This window comes from Microplitis demolitor, chromosome 10 (genome assembly GCF_026212275.2).
Source record: "Microplitis demolitor isolate Queensland-Clemson2020A chromosome 10, iyMicDemo2.1a, whole genome shotgun sequence".
Classification (NCBI taxonomy): domain Eukaryota; kingdom Metazoa; phylum Arthropoda; class Insecta; order Hymenoptera; family Braconidae; genus Microplitis; species Microplitis demolitor.
Genome location: NC_068554.1, coordinates 6443326 through 6455532, shown reverse-complemented (window position 1 = coordinate 6455532; position 12207 = coordinate 6443326). Strand labels below are relative to the sequence as shown.

At 30.4% G+C, this 12207-nt stretch overlaps 2 protein-coding genes across 5 annotated transcripts; both read right to left on the bottom strand.

Annotated features, from left to right (window-relative positions):
* Positions 1 to 4: 4 nt before the first annotated feature.
* Positions 5 to 5242, bottom strand: LOC103570462 (uncharacterized). Of its 4 annotated transcripts, XM_008548214.3 has the most exons (7): positions 5105 to 5242; positions 4775 to 4938; positions 4509 to 4681; positions 4217 to 4436; positions 3700 to 4146; positions 1508 to 1771; positions 5 to 340 (listed from the first exon to the last, which is right to left on the bottom strand). In XM_008548214.3, the coding sequence occupies exons 3-7, from the start codon at positions 4666 to 4668 to the stop codon at positions 172 to 174; spliced, it is 1260 nt and encodes a 419-aa protein (XP_008546436.1). In that variant the 5' UTR covers positions 4669 to 4681; positions 4775 to 4938; positions 5105 to 5242; the 3' UTR covers positions 5 to 171. The 4 variants fall into 4 exon arrangements, with proteins under 4 accessions (XP_008546436.1, XP_008546432.1, XP_053598110.1 ...); XM_008548210.3 differs by having other exon boundaries at positions 4217 to 4681; XM_053742135.1 differs by having other exon boundaries at positions 4217 to 4675.
* An 837-nt stretch (positions 5243 to 6079) lies between these two features.
* LOC103570506 (uncharacterized) lies at positions 6080 to 9770 on the bottom strand. Its single transcript, XM_008548274.3, has 4 exons — positions 9145 to 9770; positions 7501 to 7947; positions 7172 to 7444; positions 6080 to 6329 (listed from the first exon to the last, which is right to left on the bottom strand). Exons 1-4 carry the CDS (start codon positions 9561 to 9563, stop codon positions 6080 to 6082), a joined length of 1389 nt encoding a protein of 462 aa, XP_008546496.1. The 5' UTR covers positions 9564 to 9770.
* Positions 9771 to 12207: the final 2437 nt, after the last annotated feature.

Sequence of the window (12207 nt, the reverse complement as noted above, 5' to 3'; positions counted from 1 at the left end):
TATTCAAAAACGATTTATTTGTACGAATTTATTACATTTCATAATTAAATAAAGAAAAATTTATTAAAAAGAAAGAAAAAGTTATTTTTTGGAACTAGAGATCATATTGCACCGGTGAACGGTTACTATAATTTACTTTCCGTATAAGAAAATATCAATATTTAGTTATCGCTATTCATGTTTATTTAATATAGCGGAATTTAATGCTTTGGACGATCTCACACGTAATTTCGCATGCTTTTCATCTGTAAATTGTAGTCCACGATTAATACAGCTGTCAAAGAAAATGTTGACATATTTTTTGACTTGTTGAAATCGGCATGCGTAATTCATGATAAATCTACAAAAATAATTATGTCAATCAATAGGGTGATAAAAAAAAACTGGCTGATTTTTATTTTCAATCTCGTATGAAAATTTTTCATATTCTTATGCATAATAATTCTTTAAATATCAAAATGACTAATTTTTAGAGCTCACTTAAGAATTTTAAATCACAATGAAAAATGGATGCCATACCATCATTCTAAAAAAAATTCTCGACAAATACCGGATACTTACTTCCCTAGGTGTGTAATATACTATTTTTCGAAAAAGAGAAAAAATTGTTTTTTTTCATGATACCAGCATCGAAACTTAAAGTTTCAGTCTCTCTACAGCCCGTCGAAACAAGCTAAATTTAAGCCGATGCTGCAAACAACTGCTAGCGAATTCGTAATTCATAAATCCCTTCACAGCGGGAAGAAACATGCGTGTTTCTTCTTTTGGGAAGAAACACAATTGTTTCTGCCCTGTGCTAGATATATTTAATGTTCATTTGCAGCCTTATTACTCTCATTTATTTACTTGTCACTTCAGTTTACTCATTTCATTTTTTAAGTGACAATTTTAATTAACCAAATAAAATTACTAAAAAATAAGCGCAAATAACATTTTTGTTTTATTTACTATGTAATGAGTGACTGTCAATCACATATTTTTCATTCTCTAACAGTTCTCCTTATCATCGGCTTGAAATTAACTTGTTTCTTACTGGCTGCTGACACTGAATCTTAAAGTTCCGATGGAGGTAATCATGAAAAATATAGTGTGTGACTCAGGATAAAACACGATTTCAGACTGCGGGTGATGTCAGCCAACCTCACCCTAGTCTGAAATCGTCTTGTTTCATCCCTTGTCACACAATATACTATTGATTTTTTCAGAAATTTTTGGAGGGATCTCTAAAAATTGTTTAATCATCCTGTTTTTTTTGGAGTAGTTTTTTACAATGTGTCAGGCTTGAAAATTTGAATATGAGATTGAAAAAGGGGTGGAAAAATTCAACCATAAATTATTACTCAAATAATACTGTAGATATATAAATCATATTATCGCTTTTTGAATATATTGAATATTCATATATTTATTAAAAGTTACAATATCAAAAATATTTGAGTAATTTTTTATAAAAATTCTTAATATTAACAAATTGTCTGATTTTTTATTGAAATTAATATAAACTTACTTAATAAAATAATGTTTTATCCTATCGCTATAGGAAAGGGACGAACGCAATCGCGGCATATTGATATTCATTAATTCCATGGCATACAATAGACCTATTTCATAAGACATACCGGGAAGATAATATTGTATACCACTCATTAAACATCTTATCATATGCTCCCATTCTGAAGTTATGCCACGTAAGTTTGGTTTCACCCATTCATTTAAATAGTCCGCGGAACGCTGCTTAATATCATCAAATGATCCTCGGAAAAAATTGAACCTTTAAGAAAATTTTTATAATTCATATTTTTTTTATAAATAAAAATTAATTTGGGTAATTCATGTCGAAGAATGCGCCACTAACTGGCTAAATTTAGCCTCATAAAATTTTATATTAGAATACAATCATTTCTTTTTTATACTAAACTACTGAATTTGAGTGAAATGAACGGAATATCTTCCTACACAGTAAGCATTCAAGTCGGAATGACTGATTTACGACGTCTTTTTGAAGGAGTCTTACTTAAGTAAGTCTCAATTAAGAGTTCTTGAAGACTCCATAAATAACACGTCAGTTTTTTGACGTCTAAATGTATTCTTTTTTAACTTCTTTATGAAGTCAAAATAAGGAGCTCCTTAAAGACGTCATGGTAAATTCATACTGAAGTTTTATTCACGAAGTCAGAAAAAAGAACTCTTTTTAAAGACGTCTTACTGAGTTCGCTAGGTGGCTCATTCGACATCTTGAGAACTTCTTATAGATTTCTTTAAGATGTTGATGAGACGTTCAAATCATAAATAGGAACTCATTTAGAAATCTTATCACTTATCTCTCTGATGACGTCGCTTTGAATTTAATATGACCGAAATCTCTAGACTGCGCACGTGCGTATTTAATTAACCCTTTAACGCTTCTGGGCGTTTCCCCTACTTTGTGGCCTGTCAAACGGGTGGTGTGTATCTACGTTAGTGTGTATCCGTGAGCTTTGGCAAACAGTGCCGTACATAAAAATAAGAATTTAAAAAGAAAAGAAATTATGAGAAATTCATATTAAAAAAAAAAAAAAAAAGTAGAATTTAAATTTCTTTTAAAACTTGAAATAATTGATAATATTGAAAATAATTAATAAAATAAAATTGTTGAAAACATTAAAATAACAAATAAAAGGCCACTTTGGCGCCGTGCGTACTATTTTGTCCGACTTCGCCGTTAAAGGGTTAATCAGTACACTTATATAGATCAAGGCAACGTCAGCTGAATTTTATAACCTTACATATTTCTATTATAAAGATGACTTCTTTATTATTTAGTTTTTTTAAGTGAATAGTACTAAACAACGTAATTTCATGCCCATAAAATAATCTTTTTCAATTCTTGAGCAAGTCTGTTCTCAAGATTGATAGATGCTAATATCTTTTTCTACGTATGTGTCTTCCCTGTTTAGAAAATCTCATAGAATCTAATAAATCCTCATAAATTCCTATAGAAATTTTATAAGAATGAATGAGTTCTATGAGAAGTGCTATAGTTAAGTATAGGGCCTTATACATACAGCTATAAGAATCTATCGGATTTTTTAAGCAGGGTTGCTGCAGATACTTGTGACCGGATTTAAATTGCAAGCCTAGTGCAAGTCTTGATCAAGAAATTCGTGCCAGATTATAACCCAATTCTGGAGGAAGACTATGGTTAAAAATAGTTGCGCATGGCTTGCTCAAGATTTACTCTAGGCTCAAAATTGACCTTGAGTCTTGAGCAGATCTTGAGTAAGCCATGCGTAAGTACTTGCCGTAAGTTACTGGTGCAAGAAATGCGTCAAACACTCTGTTTCATTGCACCGTGTTCAAGATATCTTTAATATTTTTGGGTACGATACCATGAGCAAGACATATACAAATCTTGACATAGGTTTCTTGATACACGATTTTCCAAAAGGGACATACGTAGAAAAAGACACTAGTAGTGAGGAGTCTTGCTCAAGGTACTTACTCCAAAATTTTGCTCAAACACGCATTACTATAGGGTGAAGTATAAATCTTATTTAATAATAGTAAAAGAAAGTATTTTTATAATTATTAGTGCATGACGCTAACTTTGGACATTTAATGGCGTTTTTCTTCATGCATTGATTACATAAGATAGTATACATCTGGTGACATCGAGCATAATATCGATTCCACATGATCTATAAGATACTATTAACTTACTCATCTTCGATACCGAGAAGATATCCAATACCTCTCCACAAATGACAAAAAGCATCAAGATCATCATCAGTAGCATCATGGATACCAAAAGCTTCTGGATAAAGAATAGTTAAACAAACAAATGAACCTTGAGTCAAAGCCATTTCTCCTTGATTCATTTTTTTTAGTCGTACGGAATCCAAAGCTCCCATTAAAAAAGGGCATTGTCCATGTAAAGATACAGGACATACTGATTGAAAATCTTCTAACAAAATATTTCTCATCGGCGACCACGGATTTTCAATTGTCGCAGCTTTATCTACGTCTTCGTTTGACATTGCATTTAATTTATCACGTACAATTGTGTGGACTCGACGTACTGTTCTAATGTCGTTGTACGCTATTGTACCCTTTGTCCAAGGATCGCTCGTGTACCAATTTCTGAACCGTGCAACAGTGGACAGGTATCTTAAATTTAATTTACTGATGTTACTAATTTGATCATCAATTAAAATTTTTTAAAATAATTAAAAAATACCTTTTATATGCTGTATAAGGTTCTGATGATTTTCCAGTCGCAATCAATGGCTTTAAGCCATCTTCAAATGAATAAATACCAAACAGACTCAAAAGTGTAGAAATAAAAACGCCAAATAAATTATCTTGAGCAAATTTTTGACCGCGTGAAAATTTTTCCCGATCTAGCCACTTAGGTATTTCGTCAATAGATTTTTCCGAGTCTCCATCAACAGTTGACCCTACAGTTATGCTCATTAAGGTTTCAGGTAAATTAGGAAACGCATATCGGGCCCATTGACGCATTAACTTACGTTTTGTTTCATCATTTAATTTTTCCCAATTCGAGGGAAGTTTTACTTTGAATAAGTCTTGAATAATTGTATCAGAACTTTTAATTTTTCCATTGAATATACAAGTCCTTAGTTTTTCATGTTCGTTATCGTTATTCGTGTAATCGGTCGCGTGTTGCATTTTTTATCTATATCTTTGTGACGATTAATAGCGAAAAAAATTATTTTCTGTTAATTAAATATTAAAGTAACAGAAAAATAATAATGTCAAATATTTTTCTACATACATATAATTTCTCATATAAATTCAAAATCATCCGCTTCGCGTTCGAGGCGTGCAATTAAATTTAGATTTTTTGTATTTGCATGCAATCAGAATTGTCACCTTTTCTCTCTTGCTTTTATTGCAATTAAATAATCTTTTTAATGTAAACACCTTAATAGAGAAAATCTTATGAAAAAAAATAAATTAATAAATAATTTTTTTTTAATACAACAAAAAAATTTCACTTAATTTCTATCCTCCAAAATAAAAAAAAAAATTTGAAATTTCAAAGTATTCAATCCAAAATGTATATAATTATATAAAAGTGAAATACAAAAAATATTTTACATACTTGATTTTTTTATTCAGTATTCAAATCTAATACTGTTTTCGCTGCTCATAAATTGAATTTATTACCAATTATTAATGAGTTTATATTCTTTTACTCGCAGTCATTCAAATTTAAATTGATTACACAAACCGGTGTTACCTGCAGGCGATGTCAAACAACACTACGCTTCGCCACGTAATGACAATAATTTTTTTTTACTAACGACGGTTTATAATTCCGAGCTATATATAAATATGTAACATGTATTACTACGAGAAACAATATTTAAACTTATTATAGGTAAATAAATTACAAGTCTTTTAAATAATTTATTCAAATAAATCATTTGAATATTTACATATTGTAAAAAAGCTATAAGTGAATTCGGAGTGATTACGGATTTTATTTAAATCTGAATTCTCCCTGTCACTCGGAGTTCCGGAGTTTAAAAAACATCACTGCCTACATAGCAAAAAGGGAGTTTGTTTTTTGAGTGTAGTGATTTCTGAGTGATCTGGATGGTATTTAAATTCGTATTTACTCCGATTTGGAGTTTTAATATTGAAATAAGCTTCTTTTAGAAGTGAATTTCACTCCGAACCGGATTTTCAATTCTATGCAAAGTCGTCGAGTTTCGAAATTTTCCCGCAAATTGGCCGATGTCTGATTTTCTAATGACTGACCAATAAATGGCTATACTAGCCCGTGGATGGTGAGTCATTGGTAGACGTCTTTTTGCTTATAAAAACGGCGCACAATTAACCGCCGTTTGATGGCCAACGATTTGATCGAGTGCTCTTGATACCAAGCTTTGGCTGATGATTGATTGCTATGATTGGCCAATGCTTGCGACTGCCATGCTTGCCATACCGTTATCATTTAGCCGATCATAGGCTTGTGCTTGAAAATTGGCAGCCATTCACGATCCAGTAATGGGTGAATTAACAAATAAAAATAATTATATATAATTTAGTACAAAATTTATTTTTATTCAATTTAAAAGAAGATTATATATCCAAAAAAACATAACACAATAATTAATAAAGATTCATAGATTTTGTACTGAGTAAAAATATTTTCGCTATTAGTTTCAGATGTTACAGATGACAATATTTTGGAAGATTTTTGTTGTAACTCGGCGTGCTTTTCATTTGTAAATTTCAGTGCATCGTTCATACTTTTATTTGCTTGAAAATTTAAAAACTTTTTTATTTGAGGTAGTTGCATTGCGTAGTGCATTGTAAATCTATAATAAATAATTTTTATAATTATTATTGATATAAAGTAAATAACCCAGTAATTGATCGTGGACCGGTTATTGACCTATTCACTAATTTTAAAAAATGTCAATAGACAATAAAAAAGGTAGCTAAAAAATACCAAATAGTACATAGGTTACATCACAAGTATATCATTATTTTTATTGGTGTAGATTATTTTAGATTAATCCGCGTTCACTCTGCAAATTTTTTACAGTATATTACTGTTAGTTTATTTAATAGGGCTGTACATCTAAAAAAATTTAAGTAACCATTTTGACACTTAGCTAATTTGAGTTAACAGTTTAAATCTTCAGCTAATTAGCCGAGCTAATTAAGTCAACCGGTTATTCTTTAATTGTACTAGACATAACATACTCGCCTTCACTCTTTCAAAAATCCCCCCACTATCTCAGTCTACCAATCGACAACCGAATAAAATAATCACAGAAGTGACGTAAAACGATACGACATCCGGTCATCAACTTTTTAGAAGAGGATAGTAATTATTAATTAAGAATTATAATACTGGTCAGCAAAAATTTACATTTGAGGGCCAATAACTGAATCTTCTATTCGATCAAAAACTGCAGTGTGTTAAGTTTTAAAGGACGAGAACTGAATCCATAGAGAATAAACATTCAATTTTTTTTTTTTACAATTGGCAATGTAACAGTTGTTATAAATTACCAGTATTCGCAATCTTTAAAAGGTCAATAACTGAACCACTTATCTTAATAGTTAGTTCTTAAATAAGGCATTGGGATAACCCACCCAGCCGTACTTATCTTAATATATTATATATATTTATTATGGATAATTATCTTACTTCATAAAATGATGTTTTATCCAAGAAGAATAACTAAGTGAGGCACGTAATTGCGGCATGTCAAGGCCTATCAATTCCGTAAAATACAGTAGACTCATTTCGAAAGAATTATTAGAAGTATTAGAAGAAAAATAATTGGAACTAACGACTAAACATCTCATCATGTGTTCAAATTCTGGTGTCATATCACGGAAATTAGGTTTCACCCACGAATTTAAATAGTCTGCGGAACGTTGCTTAATATCTTCTAATGTACCTCGGCAGAAATTGAACCTTAAAAAAATTTTTTAAATATTTTTTTTAGGATAATTAATTTTTTAATGACTTACTCATCTTCGATTCCTAAAAGATAACCGATACATCTCCAAACATAGCAAAAATCATGAAGCTCTTTATCAGTTGCACCATGTATACCTAAAGCTTGAGGGTAAAGAACAACTAAACAAACAAATCCACCCTGTGTCATAGCCATTTCACCTTGATGCATTTTTTGAGGCTGCACAGCACCTTGAGTTTTAGTTGTAAAAGGGCATTGGCCAGGTAAAGCTACAGGGCATGCTGATCGAAAATCTTTCAATAAACTATTTCTCATCGGTGACCATGGATTCTCAATTGTCGTGGCCTTATTTATTTCCTCATTTGACATTTCATTTAATTTATTACGTATAATTGCGTGAACTCGCCGGACGGTTTTAATGTCATTATACGCAGGTGTACCCTTGGTCCAAAGATCACCGGTGAACCAATTTCTGAACCGCGCACCAGTTGATAAGTATCTAAATTAACGTTCAAACTAAACTTATTATCATAATTAATATTGTAATAGGAATTTAAGCCAAGTTCCGATTCAATTTACAATTTCTAATATAATCAAAGTTATGACTTAGCCCCTGACTAAAAACTCCGATTGAATCCGAATAAAAATTTTATAATCGGATTCAACCAGAGTTTTTAATCAGGGATAAAACCTTCCAAAAATTTTTTGTTACAAAACACTCTTTTTTTTTAAATGTAGGGAAAAAAGTTAATTCCAAAGTAGGCTAGAAGTTCCATCTGTAGCCACTGCTTGATTTTTTTTTTATTGTATAATAGTGTGATAAAAGTATCTCTGGAGAAATTTGAAAAATTAACAATGTCATTGCGTCGTTTACGAATTATTTCATTTAAATTTTTCGAGTGTCAAAAACTGGTCAAAAATCATATTTAAAATTAAATTTTAATGAAAAACAAAAAATTAACAGAATCTTTACGAACTTCTGAAAAGTATAGTAAGTATTGGAAACAATTAGGGTAGAGGTACCGTTTTTAGTCTCTTTAGGGCCAGTTTTGGACACTTGAATAATTTAAATAAAGTAATTTCTAAAAGACCCAATGACATAATTTATTTTGAAAATGTGTTTAAAGGTACTTTTATCCTACTATTAAAATGGAAATTTTATTTTATATTTATTCATTAATTTAAGAAAAGTATTAAACGTCGAAAAATGGAGCAGTGGCCACGATTGGTACTTCTACCCTATGTGCTGCGAGCTGCAGTCAATTCGTACAAATGAAATGAAACTATGGAGAATATATACATATATAGTCTATGGAGTTTATATACGTATGTAGTCTCCATAAATGAAACGTTCACTCAATTATTTGGCGCTGTTGAACCAACGAGGACTGATGAAAGGACTAAATCCAATTCGCAGGACCTATTTTTTTTCTCAATGTGTAATTTGTTACAGTCGGTACTAAAAAATCTTAATAAAAAAGTTTAATAAATTATATTAAAAATTGTTAATTAATTCATATCGCAGATTTAACATGTTGATTGTGTTAGCAGTTAAAATGTTACTAATGTTAATAAAAATAAATAGTGTCGAAAAACAACTATAATCAAGACTTAGCTTAATAATCACTTCATTACGTAACACTGATTTTTTCAGAGTAAATAATTAATGTCATAAAAATTGTTGTAAATAGAATACCTTTTGAATGCTGTATACGGCTCCGATGATTTTCCAGTTATAATCAGAGGATTGAGACCGTCTTCAAACGAATAAAGACCGAACAAAGTTAAAAGTATTGAAAAAAAAATTCCAAAAATATTATCTTGAGCGAACTTTTGACCGCGGGCGAATTTCTCGCGGTCTAACCATTCAGGTATTTCGTCTATAGATGTTCCGGAATCACCATCGACAGTCAAACCTACTGTCAGTGTCACTAGCGATGCAGGTACGTTAGGAAAAGCTTCACGTGCCCACTGATGTACTAGTTCACTTTTCTTTTCTCTTTTTAATTTATTCCAATCTAATGGAAGTTTTGCACTAAATAATTTTTGAATAACTTCCTCTGAATATTCTATTGTTTCTTTAGATGATAAATTGTTAGATTCTTCTAAAGTCATCTTGATAATTGTAATAATCAACTATTGCTGTTTGATGCTTTTTGTAATTTTCATCCGCAACGTACTATAACACTTTTACACTTGACCTTTAAACGAAGAATGATTTGCAATTTTTCAGATCTACTTAAACTATAGCTATCTTTAATAACTCATGATAATTATAATCTTATCAAGGCCGTATTAAGCATAATTCATGAGTGGTTATTTTTTTTTACAACACTTTATTTAATAAAAAATATGCAAATAAATTCATAAAAAACTTAATAATCAAGTAATTTGAATAAACTTAATGATTCATGTAAACGTCCATGAGAGAAAAATTATAACGCTTTGAAATATCGTATTTTCTTATTACAGGAAATTATACTATTGAATTTTCAAATCTGATATATTTCTGGGTTGAGAATTTAAAAACTTTATAAAAGTTCTTGTTCTAGATCGAAGAAATCTGAATTTAGTTAAAGATAAGCTGATTTTTTATCACGATTATCTTAATGAACCGGTTATCTTCTATTAAGGGTATTCTCAGACAGTTCTTACCATTTTTTAAAAATACTCAATGACTTCCAACTGCCATGACGGCACTTCATTTAAAAACACAATTCAAAACAATTAGAAATGATAAAAAATAATTCAATTTTATTTGTCTGAGTGAATCATTTTGTTTAATCAGAGGTATTAAAATTTTATTACTTAATTAAAAAAATAATTGAAAGATTTATTGAAAAAAGAACAACGTAGTTACAACTTTGCTCAGATAAAGATTTAAAAAAAAAAATTACAGTTATTATCAATTAGGAGTTAAACGAATTTAATAAATAGATTTCAGTAAAATCTTTACGTCAATATTATATAGTCTGCAAAAGAATCGTCTTTCCTCTCACTACTTGAGTATGATGAAGTCATGAAGTTCATGATTTTGCACTAACACGCATGTGCAATAATCACCACATGTAAAGAAATGGTGGGAGGAAATGTACAATTCCTTGACGGACTCAATTATAACATGAAATATTAAATTTTGTAGGCTAAAAGTTATTTGACAAATTTTATTCAACGTAATTAATAACAGTAAAAAATCTTTTCAAAATCTATACCACGGCGAATTTTATTTATTTATTTATTTAATGCCAATGGGCTTTGCATTAATGAATATACAATGATAAGAAGATGTATAAGTAAAAATGGGTCGAAAGAAAAATAAATAATCTATGTATTAAATGGTATTATTTGATGATTGTCATTGCAGAAGTAGCCTTTTAAAATTGACTGAGAATGAGACAATTGTATTGTCAAAAAAGTCAATGTCCGAGCAATGGCGATTGACTAGCCTTGCTATTTTATTAAGTGACTTATAAACTACGTAATTTTTTTTTTTGATTTGACGGTACAGAGTAGTTGAAATTGTAACTAGGATAAATGAGGGCATTACCGCGGCTTGATATGTACTTCTAACTTTAAAAGCATATTTTAAAGATTCACTGCAAGATATCGGCTTTTTAATTTCTCGCAAAAAAAAAATGAAAATTTTCAAATATTCGGGTAGTTATTGGTTTCGGTCCGATTTTCAAAAACCGAATTTCTATCAAATCTTGACATTTTGAGGTTCTAGGAAGCTCTTGGTTCTAAAAAGTCCAGAGTGAATTTGACATCAAATACGGATTTTATTTCAATTCGAGTTTACTCCGTCACTCATTGATTTGGAGGTTTAAAAAGGGGTCACCCCTTTAATAGCGAAGTCGGACAAAATCGTACGCGCCGCGCCAAAATGGGGATAACTTGCAGCGTGCGCTCACAGTCCCCACTACCTCAGTTTATGAGATTCAGGTTCGGTCATTACCGAAATTCACTTGTTTGGTGGGTTCCTTAGTACTCTTCCTTTAGTACTCTTTCATTTCTTATTCTAATGTTTTCAATGATTTTATTTTATTGAATATTTTCAAGGTTATAAATTATTTTAAGTTTCAACAAAAATTTTAATTCCACTTTTTTTTTAATTATGAATTTGTCATAATTTCTCTTCTTTTAAAATTTTTTTTTTTATGTACGGTATTGCTCGCCAGAGCTCACCAATAGACAAACGTAGATACGCACCACCCGCTTGACAAGCCGCAAAGTGGGGGTAACGTCCAGAAGCGTTAAAAAGTTAAAAGGTTAATAATAGCTTAATCTAACAGAGAATATAGTTACCTTCTTTTTTCTTGTAACTCTACATGCACTTTATTTGTCAATTTTGATAAACTTTTCAATGTTTTCTTAGTTTGAGTAATCACAGATTTTTTTGTTCGAGGAGTTCGAAATAACGTAGTTCATTGTTAACCTAATAAATAATTATTTTCTACGATTATTGATTATAAATACATTTTTAATACCGGTTATTATATATTTTATGTGATAAAGTAATATGTTACCCAATCTCTGTAGCTATTTTATAAGCATACGATGCTTGTCAAAATTTAGGAACTCGCCGTATGTGTGTAGTTATTTTCATAATATCTGTAAGATTCTTTTTTGCTTTTTACTACATTTTATGAACAACTATTCTACTACCATCATTAATTGTCGATGGGATCAATTTGTAGGAATCACCTATATAAAATTGATAGACTCAAATAACTGCACAGCCAATAATTCCCCACACCAT

Excerpts from the sequence above, each read along its gene's own strand:
- LOC103570462 (XM_008548210.3), bottom strand. The coding sequence starts at position 4,668 with ATGCAACACGCGACCGATTACACGAATAACGATAACGAACATGAAAAA. Across the intron at positions 1,772-3,699 it reads CTTCTCGGTATCGAAGATGA|GTTCAATTTTTTCCGAGGAT; the intron begins GTAAGTTAATAG and ends ATTTTCTTAAAG. Across the intron at positions 341-1,507 it reads ATAAAACATTATTTTATTAA|ATTTATCATGAATTACGCAT; the intron begins GTAAGTTTATAT and ends TTATTTTTGTAG.
- LOC103570506 (XM_008548274.3), bottom strand. The coding sequence starts at position 9,563 with ATGACTTTAGAAGAATCTAACAATTTATCATCTAAAGAAACAATAGAA. Across the intron at positions 7,445-7,500 it reads CTTTTAGGAATCGAAGATGA|GTTCAATTTCTGCCGAGGTA; the intron begins GTAAGTCATTAA and ends AATTTTTTTAAG. Across the intron at positions 6,330-7,171 it reads ATAAAACATCATTTTATGAA|ATTTACAATGCACTACGCAA; the intron begins GTAAGATAATTA and ends TATTTATTATAG.